General features: G+C 40.0%; 4 protein-coding genes across 5 annotated transcripts in view; 3 read left to right on the top strand and 1 right to left on the bottom strand.

Moving 5' to 3' along the window:
- dip2bb (disco-interacting protein 2 homolog Bb) overlaps window positions 1-3,829 on the top strand; it is a gene marked incomplete at its 5' end in the record, with an annotated part of 39,477 nt that extends 35,648 nt beyond the window's left edge. Inside the window, one exon of the mRNA XM_083939925.1 lies at window positions 798-3,829. Within this exon, the coding sequence (XP_083796051.1) occupies window positions 798-1,050 (253 nt within the window). The 3' untranslated portion in view covers window positions 1,051-3,829. The remainder of the gene's footprint in view (window positions 1-797) is intronic.
- Window positions 3,830-4,859: 1,030 nt separating this feature from the next.
- Window positions 4,860-11,752, top strand: atf1 (activating transcription factor 1). 2 transcript variants are annotated; one of them, XM_083938723.1, is made up of 8 exons: window positions 4,860-4,991; window positions 5,802-5,896; window positions 7,304-7,426; window positions 7,582-7,679; window positions 7,775-7,899; window positions 8,287-8,469; window positions 9,388-9,541; window positions 10,995-11,752. In XM_083938723.1, the coding sequence occupies exons 2-8, from the start codon at window positions 5,807-5,809 to the stop codon at window positions 11,137-11,139; spliced, it is 918 nt and encodes a 305-aa protein (XP_083794849.1). In that variant the 5' UTR covers window positions 4,860-4,991; window positions 5,802-5,806; the 3' UTR covers window positions 11,140-11,752. The 2 variants fall into 2 exon arrangements, with proteins under 2 accessions (XP_083794849.1, XP_083794850.1); XM_083938724.1 differs by lacking the exon at window positions 4,860-4,991 and adding an exon at window positions 5,309-5,431.
- Window positions 11,753-12,080: 328 nt separating this feature from the next.
- On the bottom strand, window positions 12,081-16,927 carry LOC310965858 (uncharacterized protein; the record flags this gene model as incomplete). The annotated part of the gene is made up of 4 exons (XM_083939611.1): window positions 16,400-16,927; window positions 14,791-15,015; window positions 13,203-13,706; window positions 12,081-12,317 (listed from the first exon to the last, which is right to left on the bottom strand). The coding sequence occupies exons 1-4, from the start codon at window positions 16,892-16,894 to the stop codon at window positions 12,081-12,083; spliced, it is 1,461 nt and encodes a 486-aa protein (XP_083795737.1). The 5' UTR covers window positions 16,895-16,927.
- A 7,205-nt stretch (window positions 16,928-24,132) lies between these two features.
- scn8ab (sodium channel, voltage gated, type VIII, alpha subunit b) overlaps window positions 24,133-26,608 on the top strand; it is a 57,188-nt gene continuing 54,712 nt past the window's right edge. The window contains exon 1 of the mRNA XM_083939035.1: window positions 24,133-24,237. The gene's annotated coding sequence lies outside the window, so the exon portion shown is untranslated. The remainder of the gene's footprint in view (window positions 24,238-26,608) is intronic.

Below are 26,608 nucleotides of genomic sequence, written 5' to 3'. Positions count from 1 at the left end.
CATGGAGATATGACCTAAACATACAGACTACAATGTTTTTTTTGACCAGGCCTTAGATAGGTTTAATTATGCTGTGAAAACGGCCTGTTAACATGGGGGTCAATGAGAAATGGTTCTATTATAAAACCTGTCCCTAGTGGATACTCTTTGAACTGCAATTTTTGGCACTTCCTCATTGGATCAACCAGGAAATTGCTGTGGTTGGGGCTTGATTGTGGTATACAGAGTAAAATATAGTTTACATCGTATGTACACTCAAATTACTTGTGCATTCTGGGTATTTCAAAGTGGACTTTATGGTGAATGAAATTAACCTTGGAGAATTTAAACACCACTACAGGATTGTGTACACCCTATATCAGGGCTTCCCAATCCTGCTCCTGGAGGGCCACTGTCCTGCATCTTTTAGGTTTCTCCCTGCTCTAACACACTTGAGTCTAACGATTTTCAAACCTGTGACACACTTCAGCTGCTTGATAACGGGCACATCATTAGATTCAGGTGTGTTGGAGCAGAGAGAAGCCTAAAACGTGCAGGGTTGGGCAGCCCTGCACTATATATTGCACTACTTCTATGATAGGGAATGATTCTGAACACAGCTAGTGTGAGGTAGATACTGGCCAAAATCACAATATAATCCGACCCATACTGCTAATCCGTACTAGAAAACTGTGAAAACAATGTTCAGAGCCATGAAAGGAACTGCCAGCTGCCAGGTTGCAGTTGCTGTGTGCGATGTTTTATAATGGGTTTTTTTCCTGGCCTTGTCTTACCTTTTCCTTCCTCATTCCTCACAGTGCTGTGTTTACGTGGACCAACCTTCTGGTGGTGGTGTCAGAGCTGTGTGGTTCAGAGCAGGATGCACTGGACTTGGTGCCTCTGATAACCAACGTGGTCCTGGAGGAGCACCACCTCATCGTGGGTGTGGTGGTTATCGTGGACCCCGGGGTTATACCCATCAACTCCAGGGGAGAGAAGCAACGCATGCACCTTCGTGACTCTTTCCTCGCTGATCAGCTGGATCCCATTTATGTTGCTTACAACATGTGAGGGGTTCGTGGTGGTCCGGGCTCATTTAGCCATCTTCCACAGTTTAGATGCTTCTGCCCCATCACTTCTGCCCCAGCACTCGACTACGACTTTGGCAGAGGGTGAGAAGGAAAAGCATTGCCACCCAGCGCTGTGTGACACCAGCATATCTTGGCCACTGCATGTCTGTGATTGGACCTACCATGTTTGGAGTTCTTCACTGTGTTTTATAGATAGAATTTTGCAATTGGGACAGAAGCAACATGTACTGCATATGGAAAAGAGGAAAAAAGACCCCTGTTGCACTTTTTTTAGGGAAAGGGTGAGCGAACACATACAACAGGATCACTTTTGAAATTAATTATAAATTAACGTCTTTGTGAAAAAAACATTGTCTTGTTCTGAACCGACCACAAACCTCTTAAACACTTTCCCTTCTGTGTCTACACAGATTCCAAGAGCTACTAAGTAGATCAATAACTTGAAATATTTTTTACATGCAGCTTTCAAACAAACACATGCACTGAGCCCTTGCCATTTCTCACTAACATGGATGAATAAAAGAGGGCAGATGAAAGCAAACCATTAAACACGTAGCCAGTATGTCCCATGATAATAAAGCCAAATGCATCTTCACAACTTTCCTGCCCTAATATATTTCCTGCCTTATAAAACTTCAGCCATACATTCCTATCTTAATTTTTAATGAATATGTTATTAATGGCTGTTTAATCTCCTTTGGTTTTGACTAAAACTGGTAATCCTGACAGATATCCAAAGGTCTCAAAATAAGAGGAAATAGGCCATATTCTGTACTGTACCTATAAAGGCCTGTTGTATTTTAGATACTGTACGTTACTGTATAGATATTTTTAATTGTATAAATGTATAAATGGTTGACTGGTGTTTCTCGGTTGATGGTTTATGGATAGATAACCCATCTGAGATGATAGATGATAACTGTAGCAGAGAGGATTGTAAATAAGATTTAACAGTTTTGACAGTACTTTTGAAATGGAATATAAGTTGTATAATGGAGGGTAAACATAAGAAGCATTGTTAGTCAGGATAGATATAACATTGCACTTTCTCAAAAAATATCTATTTTATTATAACAATGAGGCATTATAACTAACGGTTCAGGAATATATATTATTCTAGGGATTCTTGCTTGAGGAGCTTTGAGAGTTTACCGGAGGGCTATCACTGTTAATGCCAGGGAACTTTCCTGTTGGCCATTGAAAAAAAGAAAGAAAGAAGAAGAACTGTCCGTTTTCAGGCTACCGAATATTTTGTAAAATGTAAAGAATTAGGCCCACAACTGTTCATCTAGTATCCATTGCCATTATACTTTGTATTGCTAAACAGTCATACCCCTCTCGGTTTTGTATTGCGTAATAGAGCGAGTGTTTGAGAATATGGCCCTTTCCTTCTCCTCGTCACAGTCAAAATGTATTCGAACTGTGTTTTGTCTTTGTGCAACTTTGTAAAGAATTACTTTGAATTCCAACAGAATTGTTGTTGGCACTTAAAGTCCGTAGTCAATAGAGGCAAGTCATCATGTATCTGGATTATTTTCTGCATTCTTTCACTGGATTTAAAAGCACTTGTGAATTCAATTGCAAAGCTGAGCCACATCTGAACCATCTTTGGTTGGCAAGTGAAGTGTATTAAAAAAAAGGTTAAAAAAACAATCATATATATTTGCATCAAGATGTATTTGGTTTCCTGTAATCTTGTGCGTCCCTTGTGCTCCTTGCCATAATTTATAGATTCTTTGTACTGGATTATACTGTATTTCAGTGATGAACACTTAATGTCAACATGTAAATAGTTTTTCTGTTATTTTTGGACTTTTGCAATTGTCCCATTATGACATTCAATCATGCCAAACACAATATTAGAAAGATGTTTAATCATTTAAACGTAAATGGGAATATGACCCATTGAATTACTGCACTTTGCACTGGTGGTACTTACAGTAGGTGTCTACTGTGTGGACTAACTATCCCCATTTCATGTTATATTAAATGTGTTGCTAATTTTAGAAAATATAATACTTGACTTTTGCTTTTGCCCAGTTTTAGAAAAAAGACTTATAGCACTTCAGATTTAGCTTTAACATTGCATCCTTCATTTGCAGCAGAATGTTTGCATGACTCAGCCGAGCACACAAAGAAATCAGCTTGAGGCACATTTCATCTCGAGGCACACGTAGAAGATACATATATGTATGAAATTGTATATTCAGGGAACAAAACTAATAACACAGGGATGGACCAGGTGGTCCCTTGGTGCAATCTGTGAATAATACCCACAAAATGTAGACGTTTGTCAAGACAAATCTCCTTGTAATGAAGGCAGACCTAATGAGCAAAAAGAGGGGTTCGTGACGAACGACGTCCATCTACCATCTACCTGCTTCGCTGGGAAGTCTTCAAGGGCTTCGTTTGGTTTCCAGCTCTTTTTCTCCGTCAGAGTTCTTACACACTATGCAATCCCGAAGACAGTGCAATTTAATTTAAAATCTTGCACAGTCTGGTGAAATAAACATGATGCTTAAACATTTTGTAACAACTATGAACAGAGGACTGATTAAATTTAACCAGTAGTGTACTTAAGACTGTATTAATCTCTCTTGAGTTGATCTATCAATATTTTGTGTTTACACTCTTGGTATGATGTATATTAATTATTTGGTGAATTTTAAACTGCTCCATGAGGTTGTGATCCACTGGTGAATCTTTAATGTTAGAGAGGTGTTTTAAGTTGTATAGTTATGAAATCAAGGTGGTGCACCTCTTCCCATTGTTCTCACTTATTTTCTATTTTGGTTTGTTGTACTTTGTTTTATACTTTATGTAAAAGTAATACAGAATAAACAAAAGCATTTAATCATTTCAGCGGTCCTGATATTGAAGAGTTCAGCAGTAACAGTAACATTTAGGTTGACTTAAAAGCATAGTCTATTTGGATTATCACTCAACTTGAATCCTTATAGTGAATGCATGTCTGAAAATGTGTCGTAATGGACAGGAAAATGACCCCCCCCCCCCCCAAAAAACAAAAAAAACTCCAGTGGACGGCTTGCTTAAAAGCCCAACTGTCTGTGAAATATCTCCCTTTGAAGTAAAACAGGGAAGCCTTACTTTTATCACTGGCCAGACTGCAATTTGATATATTACATATTAAGCTGGAGAGCCTATAACATTTGCTATCAGTCACTCATACCTCAGCTCCCTGTCTGTTTCTTCCCTTCACAAAGATTAGTTGCAATATTTATATATTTGCAGTAGTACAAACTGGATTTCTGTGGTGACCATAACTGGTAGTGACATTCACGCAAAAAAAAAGGTTGTATTACAGTTTTTCTCTTGCCTGATATCAGTCAGAGTTGTCAACTCAGGCAATTGGTTCTCCATTGTATTCACGCAAACACAAACACACACACACACACACAAATGTAACTATGTAAACAATTCTGAAAGCTTGAATCAACAACTCTCCAGACTGCTAAACTGACTTTTCACTCAAATACAAAATCTAAGTCAATCAGACCTGAACACTTAAATGTTGCCAGTTTTGCCATAGGTTGTTGGAAAGCAGCTGGTAGGGAATAAATAAATGTAATTAAATTTAAATATGAATGAATGATTGAGCAAATCAACTTGCATTATATTTATGTATCAACACACTTTGTTGCCAGTTTGTTCAAACGCTTTCACCAATCACAGAGCCCAGAGGAACTATTACGTAATGCGTCTCTGCCGTTTAGCACCGCCCATTTCCTTTGGGAAAAAAGTGGTCAGCTATTTTTTTTTTTTAGCTGACATCTTGGTATTTTTAGCTGTTAGCCACTGCTGCTAAGTAAACTTTTCAAGGTATTTCTTGTATCAAAGTATACTGAAGAATTTCACGAAGTCCACGCTGTGAGCAAGAGCAGTTACGCGGCACTTGAAAAGGTAAATTTTGGCCGGCTGATTGATAATTTAATGCCCATCTGTCTGGCTTTCTGCTCCGCTGTGAAGTAATGGCGGCGGTTGCTTCGTCAACTCCTCGCCGTTTTACGAAAAGGGAAGGTGTAGTTAGCTTAATGGCTCCCCGTATCGCTGACGTCTATTGACGCGGTAACTTGCGTGCCAGTGACAGTGTGTTACACATATTTGCCCATTGAGACAAAAAGCTCATCCATCCTGTGAACCAGAGTAACAAAACTCAACCCGCATGCAGCTCTAAAACGGTTGTTTTTAACGGTTTCAACCGGTTAACGTCCGTTTAACTGAACGTTAGCAGCCGTTGACTAGCAACGGTCGAACAGTAACGTAGCAGTAATGATCGAAAGGATAACTTTACATTTCGGCTGTTACACGTTTGTTTGGGATGAAGTCACCCGCGTAAAAACGTAAACATTTGCATTTAAATCATTAGGGTAAAAAAGTTAACAATATTGACTGTCGGGCCTAGCAATGTTCCGTAAATCCATGTTAACGTTATTGGCTAACACGATTGAAGCAAAGAGGAAGTCGTTTTTTTCAGTTTAGTTAAATTCACCTGTTTATCTTTAGAATAAACGGTTAGCCAACGTTAAATTAACAAACTGTGTGATTTTTATATCGATCGGATTTATTGCACATTGTTCGGGAAGAGTTGTTTATTTTATCAACAAATAGCGTTCACGGCGGAGTAACTTGCAGCATTTTACAGGCAGCGCCAATGACAGTTGTTACATTAGTGCGATTGTAAAACGTTAATATTTATTTATTTGTCCCCAGCTAATATGGAAGAAGTACAGCAGGGCAGCAATGGCACTGATTTACAGACTGCCACCACCATCACACCCGCTCAGTTCTCACAGATAGCCCAACAGGTAACTAATAGATCCCTTTCAAAAATATCATTAAAAAGCTCATAATGCTGCCATTCTATATTGACACTGTAGCCATTGCACTGCTAATACCAAAGGTCTAATTTGTTTATGAAATCCATGCTGAAAGTACACTTTAAGGTCTTTAAATTGGCTTATTAACACAGCTACATTTTCAGGTTTATAGATAAATGTGTAAGATGGATCCAGGAGGACAGTCATGTTGATCATGAACCAAGTCCACATAACTCTCATCTTGTCAGCCTACTGTATATCAGCATAGTAAAAGAAAGGCAATTGAAATCTAATCGTTTTTTAAAGGTGTTTTTTTTTGCATTTTTTCAAGCCTTTATTATATGGGACGGAGAGGAAATGGGGTGACTGCTCTAACCACTGTGCCAGCGGCCGCCCCAAAATCTAGTCTTAAAGATTGCATCGCAAACAAAAATCGAATAAAGTAATCTGCACGATGAAATTTGAAGTACTTTAGTTTTTATTTTAAGTCTTATCTGGCAATTTTGTAATATAGGGAGGCACTACTGAATCTGGGATTTAGTGTTACTAGTCAGTTTGATGGAGTCTTGCTCCTCTGTAGATGTCTTACTTCCACTTTCTATCTTGACAGTTAAAGCAGAAAACAGTTTGGTCCTTCAGGACATGACGTTCCTGTTTGAGTTTATTGCATCTGATAAGGCAGTGGTTCTCAATTTTATGGACGTTTAAGTATGCTTTAAAGTGTAAAATATCTTAAATGAATACATGCTTAAACATATTGCCATTATGTATTCACTTCACCCAAATTACACGTTTTCCATCGATTCCTTGTGCTTTATAGTCATGCAGATAGTTTTATAAGCTGTCCATCTAGATGGATAAAAAACCCAAACTGTGCGTGTCATCCCCCCTCTCTCTCTCTCTCTCTCTCTCTCTCTCTCTCTCTCTCTCTCTCTCTCTCTCTCTCTCTCTCTCTCTCTCTCACCACTTTCTTGTCAAGCAGCTTTTCTAAAAAAAAAAAAAAAAGGAAATAAAAGACCCCCCCCAAAAATGCATTAAAAAAAAACAATAGAAATTAGGCCTAATCCAGAGTAACCGGGGTAAATCTGAGGAATATAATCAAAATTCCCTTCACTTACATTGTATTACAATGGTGGCAGAAGCGTCAGTGGTAGATATCTCAATCCTCGGCACGTAAAACCAAAACCGTATCCATGGCTTGATGCCCCAAGAGTTACTTGGGAAAACATGTTTTGTGTAATTTGGGTGAAATGATGACCCTTTTTAAACTATTTTATATGAATGGTCTCTGCAAGCTTTTGAAATCACTTTTTTTGCACACATAAATTGCCAGCAATTACCATGATAAGTATGTTGTTGTTTCGTGAATTTAAATTGTTTTTGGTCTTTTTGTAGATGTCCCTGGGTGGTAATTCTGTGGCTGTTGTACAGCTGCCAGGGGGTCAGTTTCAGGTTCAAGGAGTGATCCAATCTGCACAGTCGTCAGTCATTCAGTCCCCTCAGATGCATACTGCACAGGTGGGATCACCTGGTTTTCTTGGCACTGTAATCATTCTTTCTAAATGATAGCCTATGTTTAATTAATCTCCTTAGTTTATTTTTACAAACCGTCAATATGCTATTTTATATGATTACTCATATGCACATTTTTAATCCACCTCCCTCATACCAAGGCCCTGGATTCAGATAGTGATGATTCCCAGGACTCATCAGACAGTGGTGCTACAGCCCATAAGACCAGAGAAATACTGGCAAGACGGCCTTCATACAGGTAAAAACCAAACAAAAACACAAGCATAGACACAACACAGACAGTCTTCTGAGGTGAATACTAACTCAAGTTACCCTCCTCCTCTCAACCCCTAGAAAAATCCTGAATGAACTTTCATCTGAGGAAGTGACACACACTGAGGGAAAGGATAACAGCCCGGTATCCACAGGTGTTGCAGTGCCCTCCACACAAATCTACCAGACCAGCACCGGCCAGTACAGTATGAATGTCTCCCTTCAATAATACATGCATGAAAAAGAGTTGGCCCCAAAGTTGGATCAGTTGGCCTCTGAAATTGAGAATTTGTTTTCAAATGTTATGAATTAGTAGGCTATTGAATTAATGAAAAAAACATGTTGGATTTTTGCAAAGGGAAATTTGGGGTAATTATGATGGTACACAATATTACTTATTGTATGCTTTCCTTTAGTATGCTTATCAAACCTTCAAGCTCATGGGAAAAATTACCAAAAATTCTGTATGATTTAAAAAAATATATATATTTTTTTGCATTACTCTGCAGTACCCAGATTATTAACCCAGCCAGCTGGAATGTGATTACTATGTGTGCTTTACCATAATCTGTTGCCATCTGTGATTAATTCAGTCACTATAGCTGCCAATGGTACAATCCAGCTGGCGACTTCGGGGTCTGAAGGCATTCAGGGGCTACAGACTGTCTCCATGGCCAACTCTGGTGGAGCCCAACCAGGCACGACTATCCTTCAGTATGCCCAGACACCTGACGGCCAGCAGATACTGGTGCCTAGCAACCAGGTTGTTGTACAAGGTGAGCAAAAAATGGCACATTATGAGAAAATTAATCTTAATTTCCAAGATTTCTAAGATGATTGGAATTTGATAATGTATTCACCTTTTATAAGGCGATTCCTATGGCTCATTTGACTGCTGGGAAGATGTCAAAATGTGTTAGATGTTCAGACAGACAATAGCACTTAGTTAAAGAATACGGTCGTTACAGTTATTTGAATTAGAGGGGGTGCTGCCACAGAAGACTTTGACAAAGGTAAAAAGTTGACACTAGCTCAGCTTCCTGCTGTGTAATTTATTTGTGCCTGTTATAAATTCCCTTAAGAGTATGCAAATACAGGTTAAAAAGGTGTTAATTAGTTGAATATAATCTGATTTAGGTGTTTGAATATTTAGTCAGGCATCTTTTAGTTAGCCCGTTATTTGGTCAGGCTGTATATCGGACAGCTATTTTTGGGTTGCTGGGGTCCTTACAGTGAGTGTGTTTACATGTGTTTACGCAACTAGCAGCGTTTTTCTTCATATAAAATAAGTGAAACGTCGACGGTGTCCCTCGTATTCTCTTACCGCAATATGCAAACAGGTGAAGAGTTCAATAGTGACTGATAAGCCTTTCTTCATATTTAAGCAGCTCACTTGTAGTTGACCTGAAGTCACTTACCCCACCAATGCAGCTCCTTGATCTCTTTGACACTATGGCTTTAGTTCAAGGTGCCTTTCTTCCAACAGAATTGTTTGATTAGAGTGTAATTAATATCTAGGTTCAGCGTTTTTAGAAGTCTGTCCCAAACGTTAAAATAGCTCATCCAATGGGCTACTATGATATGTGTGTTAATGGTTAACAGAATAACTGTAAATATCTCTTAAGTCTTAATACTGTGTGGCAAAGTGGTTATAACCCCTGCTGCCGTCTTTTGACTGTCATGTTTCCCCTCAGGTGCAGGAGGAGAGATGCAAACATACCAGATCCGCACAGCACCCACATCCAGCTCCCTTTCTCAGACTGTAGTTATGACGTCTCCTATGGGACTACCTCAGGGCAAGAGTGACGACCCAACAATGAAGAGGGAAATCAGGCTTGCAAAAAACAGGTAAGTCTTCCGTTTTTTTTCTGAGTTTTGAATAGAAAAATTAAAGTCAGAAAAATGTGAAATCACCTTCTTGATGAAAAAAGTCCAACCGTATTTGTCTATAATGAAACTATTAAGTATATTAAACGAACATAGATGGATACAGCAAAGGAGATTACTGTTTCGAGTGAAATTGAAGTTGAGATGTCACGATACCAAAAATTCAGTAGTCTGTGCCAATACCAGTGAAATTACATTCTTAACGATACCACAGTAAAGATCCCATTTACTAAAACATTAATTTTTTTTAGCAAATATTAAAATGGCATTTCTATAACAGAAATACAGAATATAGCATAACAGAACACAGTACAGCTGTTGGTCAAAGTGTAACAACTTAAAATTCATACATTCGACAGAAAGAACAGTTTGGCACGCACACATGCAGACCTAATTACTTACAGTAGATGCAGTTATTTTTACAGACATGGTGGTGGCAGATTGATAAGACCGGCTGAAATGTAAAGAGGCGTGCTAGCCGAGGCTGCATTACTACGAGCTACAGGCTAACGTTAAACCTACAGCACTTATGCTACATAAGATATGGCATTATTGCAACAGATGTGCTCAGGAGCCATCCCAAACATCATGTAACGTATATTTCAGTTTGACAGATAAAAAAAGAAAAAGTTAACTAATTAAAATCTCTGGATGCTGTTATATATATATATATTTATATATATATATATATTTATATATATATATTTATATATATATATATATTTATATATATATATATATAAATAAATCGAAAATCACTGTGGATTAGTAGCTGTATCGTAGCTGTCCTCATGAATGCCTCCAATGTTAAACGTTACGTTACCTATCTGATCTGTTTTTATAGTTTTCTTTTGAGGAAATGTGTCAGTTGCATGTTGAGCGTTGCTTGTTGTTACAGTTAACGCTAAAACGGAAGTATTGTCTCCCTTGGTCTGAAAACTGCAGTAGCATCGTTTGCATAGTAGCTTCAGTGGATTGATGATAACGCCACGGTTTATCAACTAGTCAGGGGATTGCTGTAGTTCACTTCCACATTGGGTTTGTTATGTCATGTGAGTTCCACTTCTCCGTGACCTCCTACATCTGAATGCAAGTCTGACGGGCACACTCTATACTGCCCCCATTAGTTCAGGAAGAGTCACTCCACCGAAACCTACGGTGCTTCGGGTGCCTCAAAAAAATTATTATATGAAAAATAAAAACATTTAGTTAGTTTTCTTATTTTAGAATCAAAGGGTATCACAAGTATCAGTTCTCGTGACATCCCTAAATTGAAGCTCCTCTCATTAATGTTTTATTAAAGGATGCATGTTCTGTTCTCTACTTGTTTTTATTTTATGTCGCAAAAGTGACAGTACTGTATATTCATTTCCTAATCTTTCAGACTAAGTGCACATTTTTGTCTCTATTTCAGAGAGGCAGCCCGTGAATGTAGACGGAAGAAAAAAGAATATGTTAAATGTCTGGAAAACCGCGTAGCTGTTCTTGAAAACCAAAACAAGACCCTGATTGAAGAACTCAAAACATTAAAGGACCTTTATTGTGTTAAATCAGGATAACCTGTTAGAATAGAGGTAGAGGACATAAAGTTGGAGTGGACCAGCTCAGCCATTTGGACATGAGCAGGGATTCTGGGAACACTTTATTTCAGGCTGAGATTTTTTTACTCTGTTTGATATAAAAGTGACTTGTGCAGTAAGATATACTCAAACAAAAAAAGAAATTGGCCATTTTTCCACCTGCTGTTTTTTAAGAGTTTGCTAATGCTATAACATTTATAGTTGTGTACATTTTTCATACTGGGAGGATTGAAATTGTGAGCTTTAACTTTAAGTCTCAGTTTTTAAATGTATCGCTTTTCTTTTTGTCTGCTGTTGGAGTCTTTTATTTTTTAAATCCTCTAACAGCATCTGTATAATTACCACACAGACATAATTCCTGTTTATATTGTGAACCAGCAATTCTCCTCATTTCCCTATAAGGAGATGTTACAATTGTCATTCCTTATTTTTGTGCAATGGAATATAAAGGGTAACAGAAATGACGACATTGAGTGTGTTTTGTTTCTTGGCAGTTACTTAGACAATCAGGGAAAAAAAGCACACCGTCCAGGTAATATTTATTATGTACATCTTGGGAGGGTGGGGAAAAAGAACAAACAGTGTATGAAATGTTGCCGATTCTGTAAGTAAATAAATATATTTTCACTCAGTAGATGCAGTGTGGCTAATGTGTTTCTTGTTCAATGGAAATTGAAATCTATAAAAATGACTGCTTTTGGTAAAATTAAACCTGCAGACTCACTTAAGACCCAGTGTTTTCAAATTAATGTTACAGACGGACCACTTAAAATGTTGGTAATTAAGGTGCATAGAGACAAACTTTAAAATTATAAGAATATATTTAGCAGCGCTGTGACTAATGACTGCATTTAGAGTGAAAATACTAGAAACCTTCTGAAGCCTGTAAGAGGCACATGAAAGCCCATTCCACCCTGCAGTCATTTAATGGAATATCCCATGATGTGTGGTCTAATCATCAGAGTAACCTCTGGAGCCTCAATGTGTTTTAGGTGAAGTTCAGAGAAACCAGCTGTCTCCAGATATTTCCATGTTGCTCTGGTAGTTATGCACCCGTCTCCGAGGTAGTACCACAGAGGCTCAAACACATGCTGGAAGAAGAATGTCCAGGAGGAGGGATCTGAGACAACATGCTCCAAAAAGTAGAAAGCTCCACCCTGTAAGAGAGCCAACAAAGATGGTTGTACACTGGAGATCAAAATAAGAGAACAAATTGTAAATACTTTATTTATTCTGAAACATTGTTCATTTTTACTGTTCAGAATTTGGTCCTTGCATGTTTATTTTTGTTAAATAGCCAAGGCACTTCAACAAAAATTTTGCTATTTTGTGAAAAAAATAGCAAAATTAGAGAAAAGTAACTACAGTGTATCAAATTATGAACAATAAAAAATAACTGCATTTCAGAATAAATCAAGTATTAATAATTTGTTCTCTAAATTTAAACGCCATGTATGTTTCATCAAATCAGCTTCTGTACCTTTGAAACAAAAACTACACAATAGATGCAGGGCTTGGTTTAAAATAAATATAAGTTAATATAATATATAATTAGTAGCACATAACTATTACCTGGCCGGTTCTACATGCTACCTCGTGCAAGGCTGGATTACCATGCGAACCCGGACCCCTAGAGGGCCCAAAAACGCCCAAGATTCACTGCCCATCAACTGTTTTTTGGACACTGGGATTTGCAAAACTTGAGTGCAACTATCAACTAAGGCATGTCATGCATTATTTGTTTCCTACTCTTTCAGCCGTGTCTTGTAAAAAGGGCCCTGTGACAAAATCTAAAATATTTATTTTAGCACAGGTTGGTTTGTGGGTCTGTGTGTGTGCACGTCTATTTAATATGAATTTGAAAGCAGCCAGAGTGTGTGTGTATATCTGTCGGTTGGGTTTGTTTAGTGCCCCATGCCCAACTAACAGGTAAATCCAGTCATGTAGCCTACGACTTGTATCTTTAACTACGTCATTAATGTGCATTACGTCTCTAATAAAATATTTCCTGCAGCACATGAAGGCAGCACATTGAGACTCACTGTTTTGAGGATCCGTCTGACCTCCTGCAGCACGCGCTGCACGTCGCTGACAGAGCAAAGGACTAAAGTGCAGACAACAACGTCCACTGACTCGTCCTCCACCTCCTCCATGTCCTCCCCGCTCACGACTTTAAACGTGTCATAGGTCAAATGCGTGTTCGCATCCATGCTCATCCGCAGGTACTTCTCGAAGTGCGGGTTGGGGTCTGTGCAGATCACCGTGCAGCCGTAGGGGTAAAACTTGAAGTTGGCCCCGCTGCCACAGCCGATCTCAAGCAGGCGAAGAGTGCCGTCGTTGTTTGCAAATTTGCCGACGTTTCGGAAAAGATCCCTCTTCGTTGTGTGCATTTTATCGTTGTATGAAAATGTTATATTGTAGGCAAGCAAGGGGAACAGGCGTTTGTACATACCGTACAAGCCTGTGATCTCCATTAGATGTAATGGTAAAGTCAACACAAAACAAAGCAGTCTGCATAATTTCATGAAACAAGACCTCATTTTATCCTGAGCGAAGCAAAGCCTTGTAAGGGGGATTTTACAAGATCAAAAGATTACACTCCTGAGCGATGAAGTCTGATGTATTTTTACCACACGGTGGCGCAAATACACTAGATCAGGGGTCTTCAACTTTTGTTTAGGCCAAGGACCCCTTAGCTGAAAGAGATGAAATATACTGCTGCAAATATTGTTTTAAATTGAGTTGCAGATTAAATTTGACCCGACAGCTCGGGCTGCCTAAAGCCTATACACACAGCTTGTTATGGTGCTTACTATACTAAAATATTACAATGATACTTTTTAACATATTCATATGTTAATGTTAAACATACATTATGAAGGCACATTGAATCCTTCAGCTCAGTTGTATCTGTGCATGGATACCTTGCCTATAAGACAGTAAGCCTATCATTAAGGTTGTGTAAATGTATTTTTTTTCACAAATGTATCTTTGCTAATAATACATTACATTAATGTTAATGTATATTTTAAGCCAGTTTCTTTTACTTATCAAACAATTTGGCAAACCCCCTGTTGAAGGTCTCTGCTGTGCATGCTTGGGGAAAATGTGAGTCCAAAGTACCCCAAGATTTTTGACTTTCCGGTCCAAACTTTCCATATCAATATTTGTTTAATAAGAAAATAATAATTCAGCAGGGTCAAACGATTTAATCGCCAACATTAATACACAACACAATCTTCATCACAGCTAAAATATTGTTTTATTTAGTGACACAACTGTAATGTCATAAATCAAACATTGAATCCAGCAGTAACACACTAACACTGATTCTTTATGGCAGCCTCATACCGCATCATTAGCAAGCATTTTGGAGATGGGAAATAAGATCAAACAAACGTGTTTCATGTGCTGTCTATGTAATATTTTTAATAAACTTGCTAAAATAATGGGTCTATACAAAACAGGATTATTGTGTTCCAATACAAAAATGAAATCAGAATCAAAGTGATTGGTGTTATTTCCATCACTGTTGATCAATCATATAGAGAAGATTAAAGGTGCTTGGCATATTCATGCACTGCTTGTCAGGCAAGCTTACTACGAAGCTAATGAGATCATTTATTTTACCGCATAACCTAGAATGTGTGGTTTGATCATGAACATGAGCGGCGCTTTGATGTGTCTCAGTTTGAGGTCAGAGAATCCAGCTGCCTCCAGATGTTTCCATGTGTCCCGGATGCACTCACATCCATCCCCAAAGTAGTACCACGGAGGCTGCAGAACATGCTGGAAGAAGTATGTCCAGGTTGAGGGATCTGCAACAACATGCTCTAGGAAAAAGAAGGCTCCACCCTGCAAAGCAAATATTACATGTGTATACTGTGCAAATTCACAATGAATCCATTCAACCTGATGCACGTTGACTACTTTTCTCCCTGGAAAAAATGGGTTTCCGTACTCTTCACATGTCACATGAACATATTTTCTTACATTTTATGTTGTAAGGCCTCCTGTTTGAAACTGAGGATCCTTTGGTCCATATTCAATGAAACTTGATTGAGTAGATACCCATAGAGACAGAATAACAGTAGAATGGACATTGAACTGTTTGCCAGGGTCATGTTCAGAAATTTATAAATAGAATTATATATATATTTATACATATGTGTGTGTGTGTGTGTGTTTTATACTCTTTGCTCGGAAAGTGGTAATCTGAGCACTCGAGGCTGTAACCCCCAAACTGGGACAGTGGCTCCAGCCAACTCAAGAACAACACGTGAGATCTCTGTCCAGAAGAGCGCAGTCCTAGGAATAGCTTAGATACTGTGAAGAAGCCTCAGGCTCCTAGGCCTCTGGCAGAGGACCCGAGCTTGGAGGAGAAATGACGCCCAGGATGGGACGTGTGGGGAATTTAATAGAGATGCACCAATCCATTTTTTTTCCGATCCAATCCGACACCCGATACCAATTCAATACAACTGTTGAGTGAATGAACCGTATACCTGTCCATGTGAGTGAAGGCATCAGGCTTAATATAAACATCTAGCCTTGTTAAAAAAAGGTAACAAATGAACACAGCTATAAATGTACTTAATATTATTTAACGTATGCACTATATTTTGTTTCTGATATGTTATGTAGCTACAGGCTGGCTGGTTAAAGGTATCGAGCAACCGTTAAGGGTTGATAAAAGGCATTGAGAAATTCAGGGGCATCAATTTATGGATTAAATCATTTCAAATAATTAGTCCTTGGCTGCTGCACCTGTGGGGGATCATGTCTCTGCTTTCCATGTTTCCGTTAATACATCATATTAAATAACTAGAAATAATTGAAGTAGACTTTTTTGTGTAGTTAGGCTAGTTAGTTATGAATTTCCACTGGTGAATGATTAATCCAGTAGTTGCACAGTATTACAACAGAAGCTTCACTCTAGTACCATGGACACTTTGACTGTTTCACAACTGCTTAAATACACTGGAGATCAGAATTAGAGAACAGAGTATTAATTCTAGATTTATTCTGAAATACTGCTGTTTTTTATTGTTCAGAATCTGAAAGAATAACAGCTGTGGCTGTACCTGTTGTAGTGTGACTGTGTCTTGGTTATTTAAGTAATTAAGTTGCTAGTACAGCAGTTGTATTGATTGATTAGAATCTAACTTCAATAACAGGCTGTGGCAGCATTTATTGTGAGTATAGGCTATTTATATTTCAGCAGCCATAGATGACTTACTGGTCTCAGCATGCGGCGTGCCTCTCGCAGAGTTTGCGGTATGTTGTTGACAGAGCAGAGCACCAGGGTGCAGACAACAGCGTCTACCGACTCGCTCTCAATTGACCCCATGTCCTCCCCCGACGCCACCACAAATCTCTCAAATGTGAGGTGGTCATTCTCGCCGATGCTTTTCTTCAGATATTTCTGAAAATGAGGGTTCGGGTCAGTGCAGATCACCTTGCAGCCAGGCGGATAAAACTCAAAATTTGTTCCTGTTCCGCAGCCGATCTCCAAAATTGTTAAGTGCCCGCCAGGCTTGTTGAACTCGGGGAGACTGCGAAACAGCTCCTTCTTCTTGTCATACATTTTCTTGTTGTACGATTTAGAGATCCGGTATAAACAAAACGGGAAGATGCGTTTGTATATTTCATACAGGCCGAGCGCCTCGGCCAGATGAATGGGCAAGCATAACACATTTACGACTAAAGTGCAAAATTTCCTTAGGAAAGCCATTTCTACTGCCCAGTACCCACGACCTCCGTGACCAGACAGTGGTCAAGCTCACCTGTTGCTGCAGGCGATCAGCTAAAGAAGGAAGTGAAGTCTTTTCCGGTTTTCAAAATAAAGGTTGACATGTAAAAACGTAACCCGTCACTTACCGTTAATGTGAATTAAGAAATGAAATAACCACACGGTAAATCCTATTTTTGTGCATACTCCATGTTAGCAAACAGCACATCGGTGGTTTACTCCATCTTTCTTCCCCCTTTTTAAGGATCAGACTATAGAGTGGTGTTCAAATGACATAACCATTTTCTGTAAGGCTGTTTAGGCACTGTTTTTGACGTCGCAATAGAAAAGACATATAAAAATCTATATGACAGACTTTTTATTTAAAACTTTTTCCAGCATACACAATATGGTGCGGTATAGAGTACAGAGCCAAAAACAACAATCAGTGTCCCACTACTTCTCTAATCCTCAGTTATTCTACTGTACCTTTAGATAGATAGATAGATAGATAGATAGATAGATAGATAGATAGATAGATAGATAGATAGATAGATAGATAGATAGATAGATAGATAATTACAATACAATAGAATAAAAATAAGATAATCCTGTTTGGGAAAAGTTGTGGATGCTGAATTTTTTGTGTAGTGACTGCACTTCTCTTTAATATTTTCAAAAATACTTAACATCCATTTTTTGAGTTTGAGAACATTTTTGGTTTTGTAACATAAGAGCATGTATAAGAATATAATCACATATATGCCAGATCAGACCACCCCCCCCCCTATCCTATTCTTAAGTATTTCCATGGCTCAGTATATTGAAATGCACTGAAATGCAGAGTAGCTGAATGAATGCAACTCCATGCCAGCCTTTTGATTTCCTGTCCTTCAGACCTTCAGCTGCAGTTCTTCAAAAGTCCACCAGATAGAGACATTGTTTTGTTAAATTCAAAACAGCTTCTTTATAAAATCTTTCAGCCCTGTATTTTGAAGGGTGAAGCCTTAGACTAAAGGTCACAATAAAGTGAATGGGATTCTTTTTTTAATTTAATCTGAGCATTGTCTATGTATTTGTACTCTCAAATTTGCAAACAAACAAAAAGGCTTCTCCTGCTTCGGACAGCATTGTAGAATATTTATGGAACAACAAAAACACTCTAAAAATGGGCACACAGTTACACACACAGCTGAATGACCAATATAAATTTTATAAATTTTCCCCAAATGCTTTATTGAATTTTGCAGACAATCAAACAACAGCAAGTACAACAGTTGTGCGGTGTATCAAGGCGTCTGCCTTAAAGTGAAAAACAGGAATAAAAACAAAAAACCCCAACATAAATCCCACTATCCCTCCCAAGAACCTTTGTCAGACATGGTCACAGTAACCAGCTTAAGTAATTGAATAACATATACCATAAGTAGATAAGTAAGGTACGATGAAACAAAATAGAGTAAAACTATAGCTAATAGCAAAAATAAATAAAGTAATTCAAGAAAAAGAAAACGAAAAGGGGGCAGGGGAGGGGATTTGGTCCTTCCAAGCATTAGGAAGAATCCTCAGCATCATCAGGAGTAACAGTTTTACTCATAAAAGCCAGCAGCGTTTTGTGGAAAGCTGTCAAAGATCCCCTCTGTGAAAACCAAACTTCTCTAACTGTAGCCATTGTAAAATTTCATGCATCCAACGGTTGTGAGTCGGTGGAGAAACACGTTTCCATTTAAGGAGAATGTTACGTCTGGAGAGCAGGGTGGTAAAAGTCACGACACGCTGTGTAGTAATGGGCAGATTTTTAGATGGAGGAAGCCCAGAAAGAGAGGTCAGAGGATTTGTGTGTTAAGAGTCTGTTTGAGGATTTGAAATATATTGGAGCAAAATTCAGCAAGCTTCAGGGACGTCCAGAACATGTGTGCGTGGTCGGCTGAGGACTGCTTACAACAGTTACAAGCATCACTGTGACTAGGGTGTATCTTAACCAGTTTAGTGTTGGTGAAATGGGCTCTATGAAGCACCTTCCACTGTAATAGGCCGTGCCTGGCACAAATCAAAGATGGGTGGACCAGTTTCAGAATGTCCCTCCACTGGTCATCAGTAATGTCTACCACCAAATCCTTTTCCAATGCATTTTTAGGCGACACAGTGGGGACTGGGCTCAGAAGAGCAATCTTATTATAAATGACACATATCAGTCGTTTGTGTTGTACGTTTAGAGCCAGGAATTGGTCCATCTCAGCTTCAGGGGGGCGGTTTGGAAAATGAGGGAATTGCTTTTGGTTAAAATGTCTCATTTGACGGTATAAAAAAGTGTCTATTAGACAGGCTGTATTTGTCCAACATAGATGCAAAGGACACAAAAACCCCTTCATCATACAAGTCATTAAGCGTTTTGAGGCCCTTATCTGACCATATGCGGAACATAGGATCAGTGCAGGAAGGGAGAAACGCAATTATTCAAAACTGGGCCAAGGATCGAAGCACTTTGCAAGCCGCACTGCTTCCTGAACTGTATCCAAATTTTAATGGTACTGGTTTAGGGGAGACCTTAAGGGCAGTTATGGGGAGCTGTGAGCAAATCGTAGAAGGCAAAGAACAGGAAGAAATTTGTTATCTCAGTATGAGCCCAGGGTGGGCAGACGTCTGTAACTCCACCACAGAGTCAATATAAAAGTTCATTAATGTTGCAGGCCCACAAGTAGTGGCGGAGATTAGGGAGTGCTAGTCCCCCTTCAGGTTTAGGGAGTTAAAGAATATGTTTTTTGATATGGGCGGGTTTATTATCGTATAAGCGTTAATTTGTTGATCTAGATTAGTAAAAATTATTTATTAAGACAAATTGGGAGGTGTTGAAAAAGATACAGAAACTTTGGTAAAACCATCTTAATAAGATTAACCTGGCCTGCAAGGGACAGGAGGAGGCCCGCCCATCTAGACAAGTCTGACTTGCATTTACCTGTTAGCAGCTGGAAGTTCTTTTGAAAAAGGTCCCAAGCTCCAAATACTTGAAACCCCTTGTCAGCTGTTTTAAAGGGAATATGGGTTGTGGGAGTGATCTCGCCAAATTGTTGACAAAAAATAGCTCACTTTTTTGAATATTCAATTTTTACTCTGATAAATGCCCAAACTGATCCAGAATTTATAAAACTGACGGGGGCGGTTGAAATTAATAAGAGAAGGTCATTAGAATATAAGGTAAGTTTGTGGACTAGACCAAAATGAATGATGCCTTCAAATTCATTATGGTTTCTAAGCCAGATGGCTAATGGCTCGATGGCTATGTTTGAAATATGCTGAACGGACACCGTTAGTGTTTACATATGCAGAGGGGGTTACACAGAGAAGCTTAACCCAAGAAATAAAATTAGAGCCAAAGCCAACTTTCTCAGAAATGAAAAATAGAAAGCCCCACTCTACCTGGACGAAAGCTTTCTCTGCATCTAGCGCCACTACACGACCCAGGTGAGAATATGATGTTGAGCAGCCTTCTGGTATTGGAGAAAGGATGTCTCTCTATAGTGAAGCCTGTCTGGTCTAGTGAAATTACTGATGACATCACACTTATGAGGCGGAGGGTGAGGACCTCAGCAAGGATCTTACAATCCACGTTTAAAAGTGAGACCGGTCTGTAGCTGCCACATGAGGTAAGATCCCTGTTTTTTTTCAGGAGCAATGAAATGGATGCCTCATACAAGGTCGCTGGCAGTCTGCCTTCAGTAAAGGAGTCGTTAAACATTCTCACAAAGATGGGAGCTAATAGCATCGAGTATGCTTTAAAGAACTCAACTGTAAAATCCTTGGGACCAGGAGATTTCCTGTTTTGCATAGACTTGATCGCTTCATGCACCTCCAACAGAGAGATGGGTCTACCGAGTTCCCTAGAGATATTTATATCAATCTGAGGGTATGTTGAACGGTCTACGGGATTAGGGGTCGCTGCAGTAATTGCCTGCATTCAGAACTATATAGTGCGGTGTAGAAATGAGAAAAAAGACTTTATGATAATCACTGGATCAGAAGTGTGGCTACTGTCCGGTAGTTGAATTCTAGAGATCAGTCTAGAAGCACTAGCTGCGTGGGCCTGCTGTGCCAAGAGTCTTCCTGCCTTATCATCCTGCTCAAAAAAGCTTTGTTTTGATTGTCACAGCTGTCTCTCCACTACGTGTGTCATTAAAAGACTGTGTTCTGCATGTAGTAGTAGCCGTTTCTTATATAAATAAGGGGGGGTGGGGGGTTGTAGAGGTAGAGTAAATTCCAACAAGTTTTTACAATTCCTCTGCAATTTCCACAAGAGCGGATTTGAGTCAAAACAAAATCTTTAAACTTACTATCCGACCGTAATTGTGAACTGAACCTCCATGCTTAACGGGGAATTGTATTCTGTGGAAAACTGATGTCAACTGTAGTAGGAGCATGGTCAGAATTGACTATTGGGTGATATTTACATGCATTCACACAGGCGAGGAGATTGTTATTGGGTAAAATGAAATCAATTCGGGAGAATGTGTTGTATACACGGGAAAAAAGAGAAAGGATTTCTAAACCTTCAAGGATCCAAAATTCCGAACCGTGATGCATATGTTTTTACTACATGTGCTGGTTTCAATAGTGTAGTCTGTGTAGGGGAGGATCTGTCAAGAGTCACATACTGCACTAGGTTGCAGTCCCCACTCATATTAATGCAACGACTTTAAGCGTTTGAGATTTTTGCAAATAGCCTTCTGAAAAACTGTTCATCGTCCCAGGTGGGCGCATAATCCGAAACTAAGACCACTTGTGTGTTCTGAAGTTTGCCCAAAACTATGACATAGCGGCCGTCAGTATCTAGGATTACATTTGGTGGCTCAAACAAGACCCTTTTATGAATGATGATAGCTGCCCCTCCAACTCTATCAGTAAATTTCGAATGGAATAAGTGGCTCATCCACGCCCTCTTAATACGTGAGGTGTCGGCTGTTTTGAGATGTGTTTCCTGCAGAAACACCACATCCCCCTTAACCTTTGTATGGTATTCGGGTCAAAGTGACCCGTTTCAAGTTTGTGCAAGAAGAAAAATGGTACAAGTATAATTTTTCTACCTGTAACTCAATGGCTTCAGCTTATTTTATGTGATAAACATGAACAAACAAAGAATAATAATTGAGCATGCATACAACTATTCCCCACACATTTACAGCCTTCATATGGTCTTCAGTGTGACCCGCAGTCACAGAGGCAAACAGAAACATGCCCACACACACGAACACAAACATGCACACACACGTACCCCCACACACACACACACACACACACACACACACACACACACACACACACACACACACACACACACACACACACACACACACACACACACACACACACACACACACACACACACACACACACACACACACACACACACACACACACAGATAATGTTACATTATTATAATCTAAGCACAAAGAAGGTGTTTCCGCACTCTTTACCCTCTGTAATGTTAATTGTGTTCTAGTAAATTGAAATTGAGATAAAGACATTATATGTTAATGGTTTATGAAGTAAACTTTTTAAACCCCAAATATGTCCTGGGTCAATTTGACCCGAGGGATACCAGAGGGTCCCAAAAGTGAGGACCAGACAACGGTTAAGGTGCTTACAGATTTTAATTGTGTTGTTCTGCCCTTAGTATTCCAGGAAACTAGACGCATTCTAGTACCTGTCTTTACAGCATTAGCCATAGAAACAATAATAATAAGTTAGAATGGCACTGCGTGACCTGAAGTATTCTGTAGTGAAATGGAGGAAGAGAGTGGGGAGAAACGGTAGCTTAAAAAACACACACAAAACAGAACAAAACAACATAAAAGGGAACAAAACAATGCCCTCACGATGACAAGCCTGGCAGAGTATAGCAACACAGGTTTGAAGCCCAGGTTGTAAAGCTCCAACATCACCCCTATGTATTTCTGGCGTTGTTCCACCACCTCCGGCACGTAGTTCTCGTAGATGGCGATGGGGGAGCCTCTGTACTGTAGCTTGCCTCTCCTGGCCCGGGCTTCACGTATTTATTTTCTCTTTCACCTGGTATCTGTGCAGCCTGATAATGACTGGCCGTGCTCTCGCCCCCGGCTTTGACTTCTCGGATAGCGTGCTGTGAGCCCTGTCACATTCTGGCAGTGAGTCTAGGAAACCTTTGCCGAAAACCTCCATGAGCAGCTCTGCAAAGAAGGCTTACGACCGTTGCATCTCCACTGCTTCAGGTAAGCCAATGACACAAATATTGTTCCACCGGCTCCTGGACTCCAGGTCGGTCAGTTTAGCCAGTCGCTCAGCGTTGCTCTGCATTTTTCTCGAGGGAGCCTATCTTCTGAGCGTAGTCGGACACTGTGGCGTGGACGTGGTCCCGCTTTGCTTCGAGCATTGAAATGGAGACTTTAAGGTCAACGGAGAGGGCTTTGAACTCGGTGGATAGGGCTGTGCGGTGTCCTTTCCAGAGGTTAGCAATAGCTGCCATGCTAATCTTTCCACCTGCCTCGTCTGCGGTGCTAACCTTCACCTCCTGGTCTTTTACAGTCAGTCTGATCGCATATCTTGACAGATTTCGGTGGTGTATCCGTCAAACGAGACAAATATTACTATTTGTTGTGACTTTAGGGATCCTATCAAAAGTAGCAGGAGCGAGACTCGACCCGCGTCTGCTCCATCTCAGCCAAACCGAAGGTCCCCAGTACACATTTTAACAGTCTGTATATTTAAGACAGCATGGGGTAGAGGGAACTGTATTAGTTAAAGTTATGTAGAACATGCATTTATGCATTATTTGTGTTCAAATTATTATTATGTAGATACAAAATAAAGTGTCAGAAATGTTGTGTCAAACTGTAGTTTCAAGAATTGGTAAAGAGGTTTAGATAACATTGCCTTGGTCACTTTAACTTCCATTATATGCTCAGGCTTGTCTTAAATGTGTCACATCCTAACTTAGGTTTGATTCTAAAGATAATGTAAGTTAGCTTAATCACACACTTAGGCTTAAGTTATTTTCATAGCAGGTCAAGATGAAAGCAAATATGTTGCCAATCGCAATACCAACCCCAACCAGAAGATCAATGACTGTTGTTACATGAACAGTGATTTTTTTTTCTGCTTACGATGCTGCGGTCTCTTGTCCGTTATTGAAACTAAAGGCATTTACCGACACTCCCTAACAATTTGCTGAGAGTCATCAATTATGCAGGGTAGCCGCACGCACTGGGAAGGGAGATAGCAGCAACAATATGGCGACAGCCGCAGTTACTCTCGACTGTTCTCTACATCTGCAGTCCAGTGACAGCTGTCTGGATATCTGTTAATGCGAGAAAAAGTAAGTAGACAATCTGTTTTTCTCTGTCTGGTATTACGTGTCGTGGGATGGATTGCAGTCCTACTTTGTCGACTGACTGCATCCCAGTGCCGCAGAGCGGTTCCTCTCTCAGCATCTTTTCCTAGCGTCTGTGGAGGGCTCCTTGCCAGTACATGGATAAATATGTATGCGAGGTGCCGGTTAGAAGAAGGGAAGATATGATTTTTGAAGGGGGAACATGGATGTGTGACAATACGCGGTAGAAAACAGGGAGACAGCGGGTTATTTGGGGTGTTGGCCTGCCTCTGGATGGAATGACATTTCACTGTGTCAGAATGTGAAACATACGCATATGGGATGTAGAAGTAGGATCACGTCAAACTTCTCTGAGTGGCGACAATAACTCGCCTGCATGCTCTAAGTGCACGAATAATGCGTCGCTTGCAAAAATCATTTTAGGTAGCAATTTCCTCGCTATTATTTTATAACTATGACAGTTTACCCCCCCACCCCCATACACCACCTCTGCGCCCCCTCCCTCTTGCAATCTCGTTGGATACTGTATTGCGTGAGGAGGTAGGTGCGTCTTTAGTTTGGCAGTCCTCAAAGGGGCCGCGGCACCCTTTTGTGGTCTTTTCACGCAGTCTCAGCTATTAAAAACACATTTCCTCATCATGGCATTACTCTATAAACCTGCACCATATAGTCTCTAGATTCATGTCGCCAAGACATTATTTCTACGGGTGTGGTATAGCTTTCAGGCCGTTTTAGTTTCTTCCTTTTTAGTTGCTGTAAATAATTTCACCTTTGTATGTGTAATATTGTTGCGCTGATGTGCTATCATGCTTTGAGTTGAGGCCGGGGATGAGTTGTCAGGACACGGTTTGTGCATCCAGCTGACCTACTATGAGTTTGTTAGAGCATATAGTAGCAATAAACCACACTGCAGTATTTTAGGCTTTGGCCCTATAGGACAGCGGCGCGCCTCCGTATTAAAAAGTGGACTTTCCCGAGGACTTCATGGGCCCCGAATCACTCTCAGGAAATGTATGGTACCTACACAATGTGAAGGGGAGCGGGTGGTCTTCACCTCACACGGGAAGAAAGTTCTCCGAGAAGTGGAAAGGTTTTCTTAATCTGTTTACAGTGGACCATATGTCCCATATTTGAGAAATTCCACCTTTCAATCTCACCCCTCGTCTTTCCTCTTGATGGGGAAAAACGTGTTTAACTGAATAATCATAACTCGTCAAAATGTCCAGTCAGGACGTCATAACTTTACCTGAAACTGACTCAGCTCGGGCATGAAGTTGCACCCACCCGTATGGGATATGAGGGACCTCTTTATAGGCTTATTTGGCTGCCAAGTTATTATCTCAGTAATGTTTGACTTGGGCCATTTCGGCTCACATATTATCAGTGATGCTTTGGATTTGGTCCGTTTTAGGGACAGGCAAGGTTGAGGCACGATTGCAGGAAATGAGTAATTCAGACGGCAACAGCCTCACTGTGTCTCCGCGGTGTCCGGTTAGCTCCATCAGATGTCAGGATATCATCAACAGTGCATAGAGCACAATAAAAGATTTTTCCAGGACAGGTGTCGGGACAGGGGGCAGTGGTGCGTTTGGGTGTATCTCTCAGCACGGAGGACGCATTGTAGGATCAATAAAGCTGCTGAACCGGACAGCGACAAGTTTGTCTGTTACTTGGAGGGCAAACGAGGGTGCCGGAGTTGTTAGTTTTCGATGTCATCCATCAGTTTTTTATTTCCGGACTCACTTGAATGATAACATATTTAACAGAACACAGAGCGGTTATGGACTGCGCGCCTTTGGAGATGCTGATTACGAGCGCTTATAGAAGTCATTGTAATTGATTAGGACTGGACCAAGCTATGTTTTTAAATTAAAACGAGTTAGTCAGATTGTTGCTTTTCTTGCCGTGTTTTTCATGTGACCTATTAAGCTAGTGCACTTCATCGAAAGCATTGAGCAACATCTGCAACATTTTCAGGCAGTTTCCCCCGCTCGCCTTGCAGTTTTACTGCCTGTTTTAAGGATGATCCCAGCGTTATGTACAAAGTGTACATGCACTGCTGGTCATGCTATTGCATCCTGTTTTGAATCACCTTGACGGTAGATCAATTGATGTAGCATTGGTGGAAGGAGAGTTGGAGGTTGTGCCGAGGTTGGGTTACTTGAACCAGACTTCATCCCTCTTCTGGTTTGCTGTGCTTTTTCTCGAAGGTACTGGGCTGTTGGATCTTCAGTATATCTGCCTGTGGAGTTCTGATTTTTTTCCTGAGTTCTTTCCAGGTTTGTACCATTGTTACTGCTTCCATGAATGTTTGCACACTGTCTAATTTTTGATAGTGTGGACTGTGACTTGCCTC

The sequence above is a fragment of the Echiichthys vipera genome, assembly GCF_963691815.1.
Source record: "Echiichthys vipera genome assembly, chromosome: X".
NCBI classification, from domain to species: domain Eukaryota; kingdom Metazoa; phylum Chordata; class Actinopteri; order Perciformes; family Trachinidae; genus Echiichthys; species Echiichthys vipera.
This window is presented reverse-complemented; position numbering and strand designations above follow the sequence as displayed.

Bases quoted from the DNA above. Each gene is read 5' to 3' on its own strand.
- atf1 (XM_083938723.1), top strand. From the start codon at position 5,807: ATGGAAGAAGTACAGCAGGGCAGCAATGGCACTGATTTACAGACTGCC. The intron at 7,427-7,581 runs GTGGGATCACCT...CCTCATACCAAG, and splicing joins CTCAGATGCATACTGCACAG to GCCCTGGATTCAGATAGTGA. The intron at 9,542-10,994 runs GTAAGTCTTCCG...TCTCTATTTCAG, and splicing joins ATCAGGCTTGCAAAAAACAG to AGAGGCAGCCCGTGAATGTA.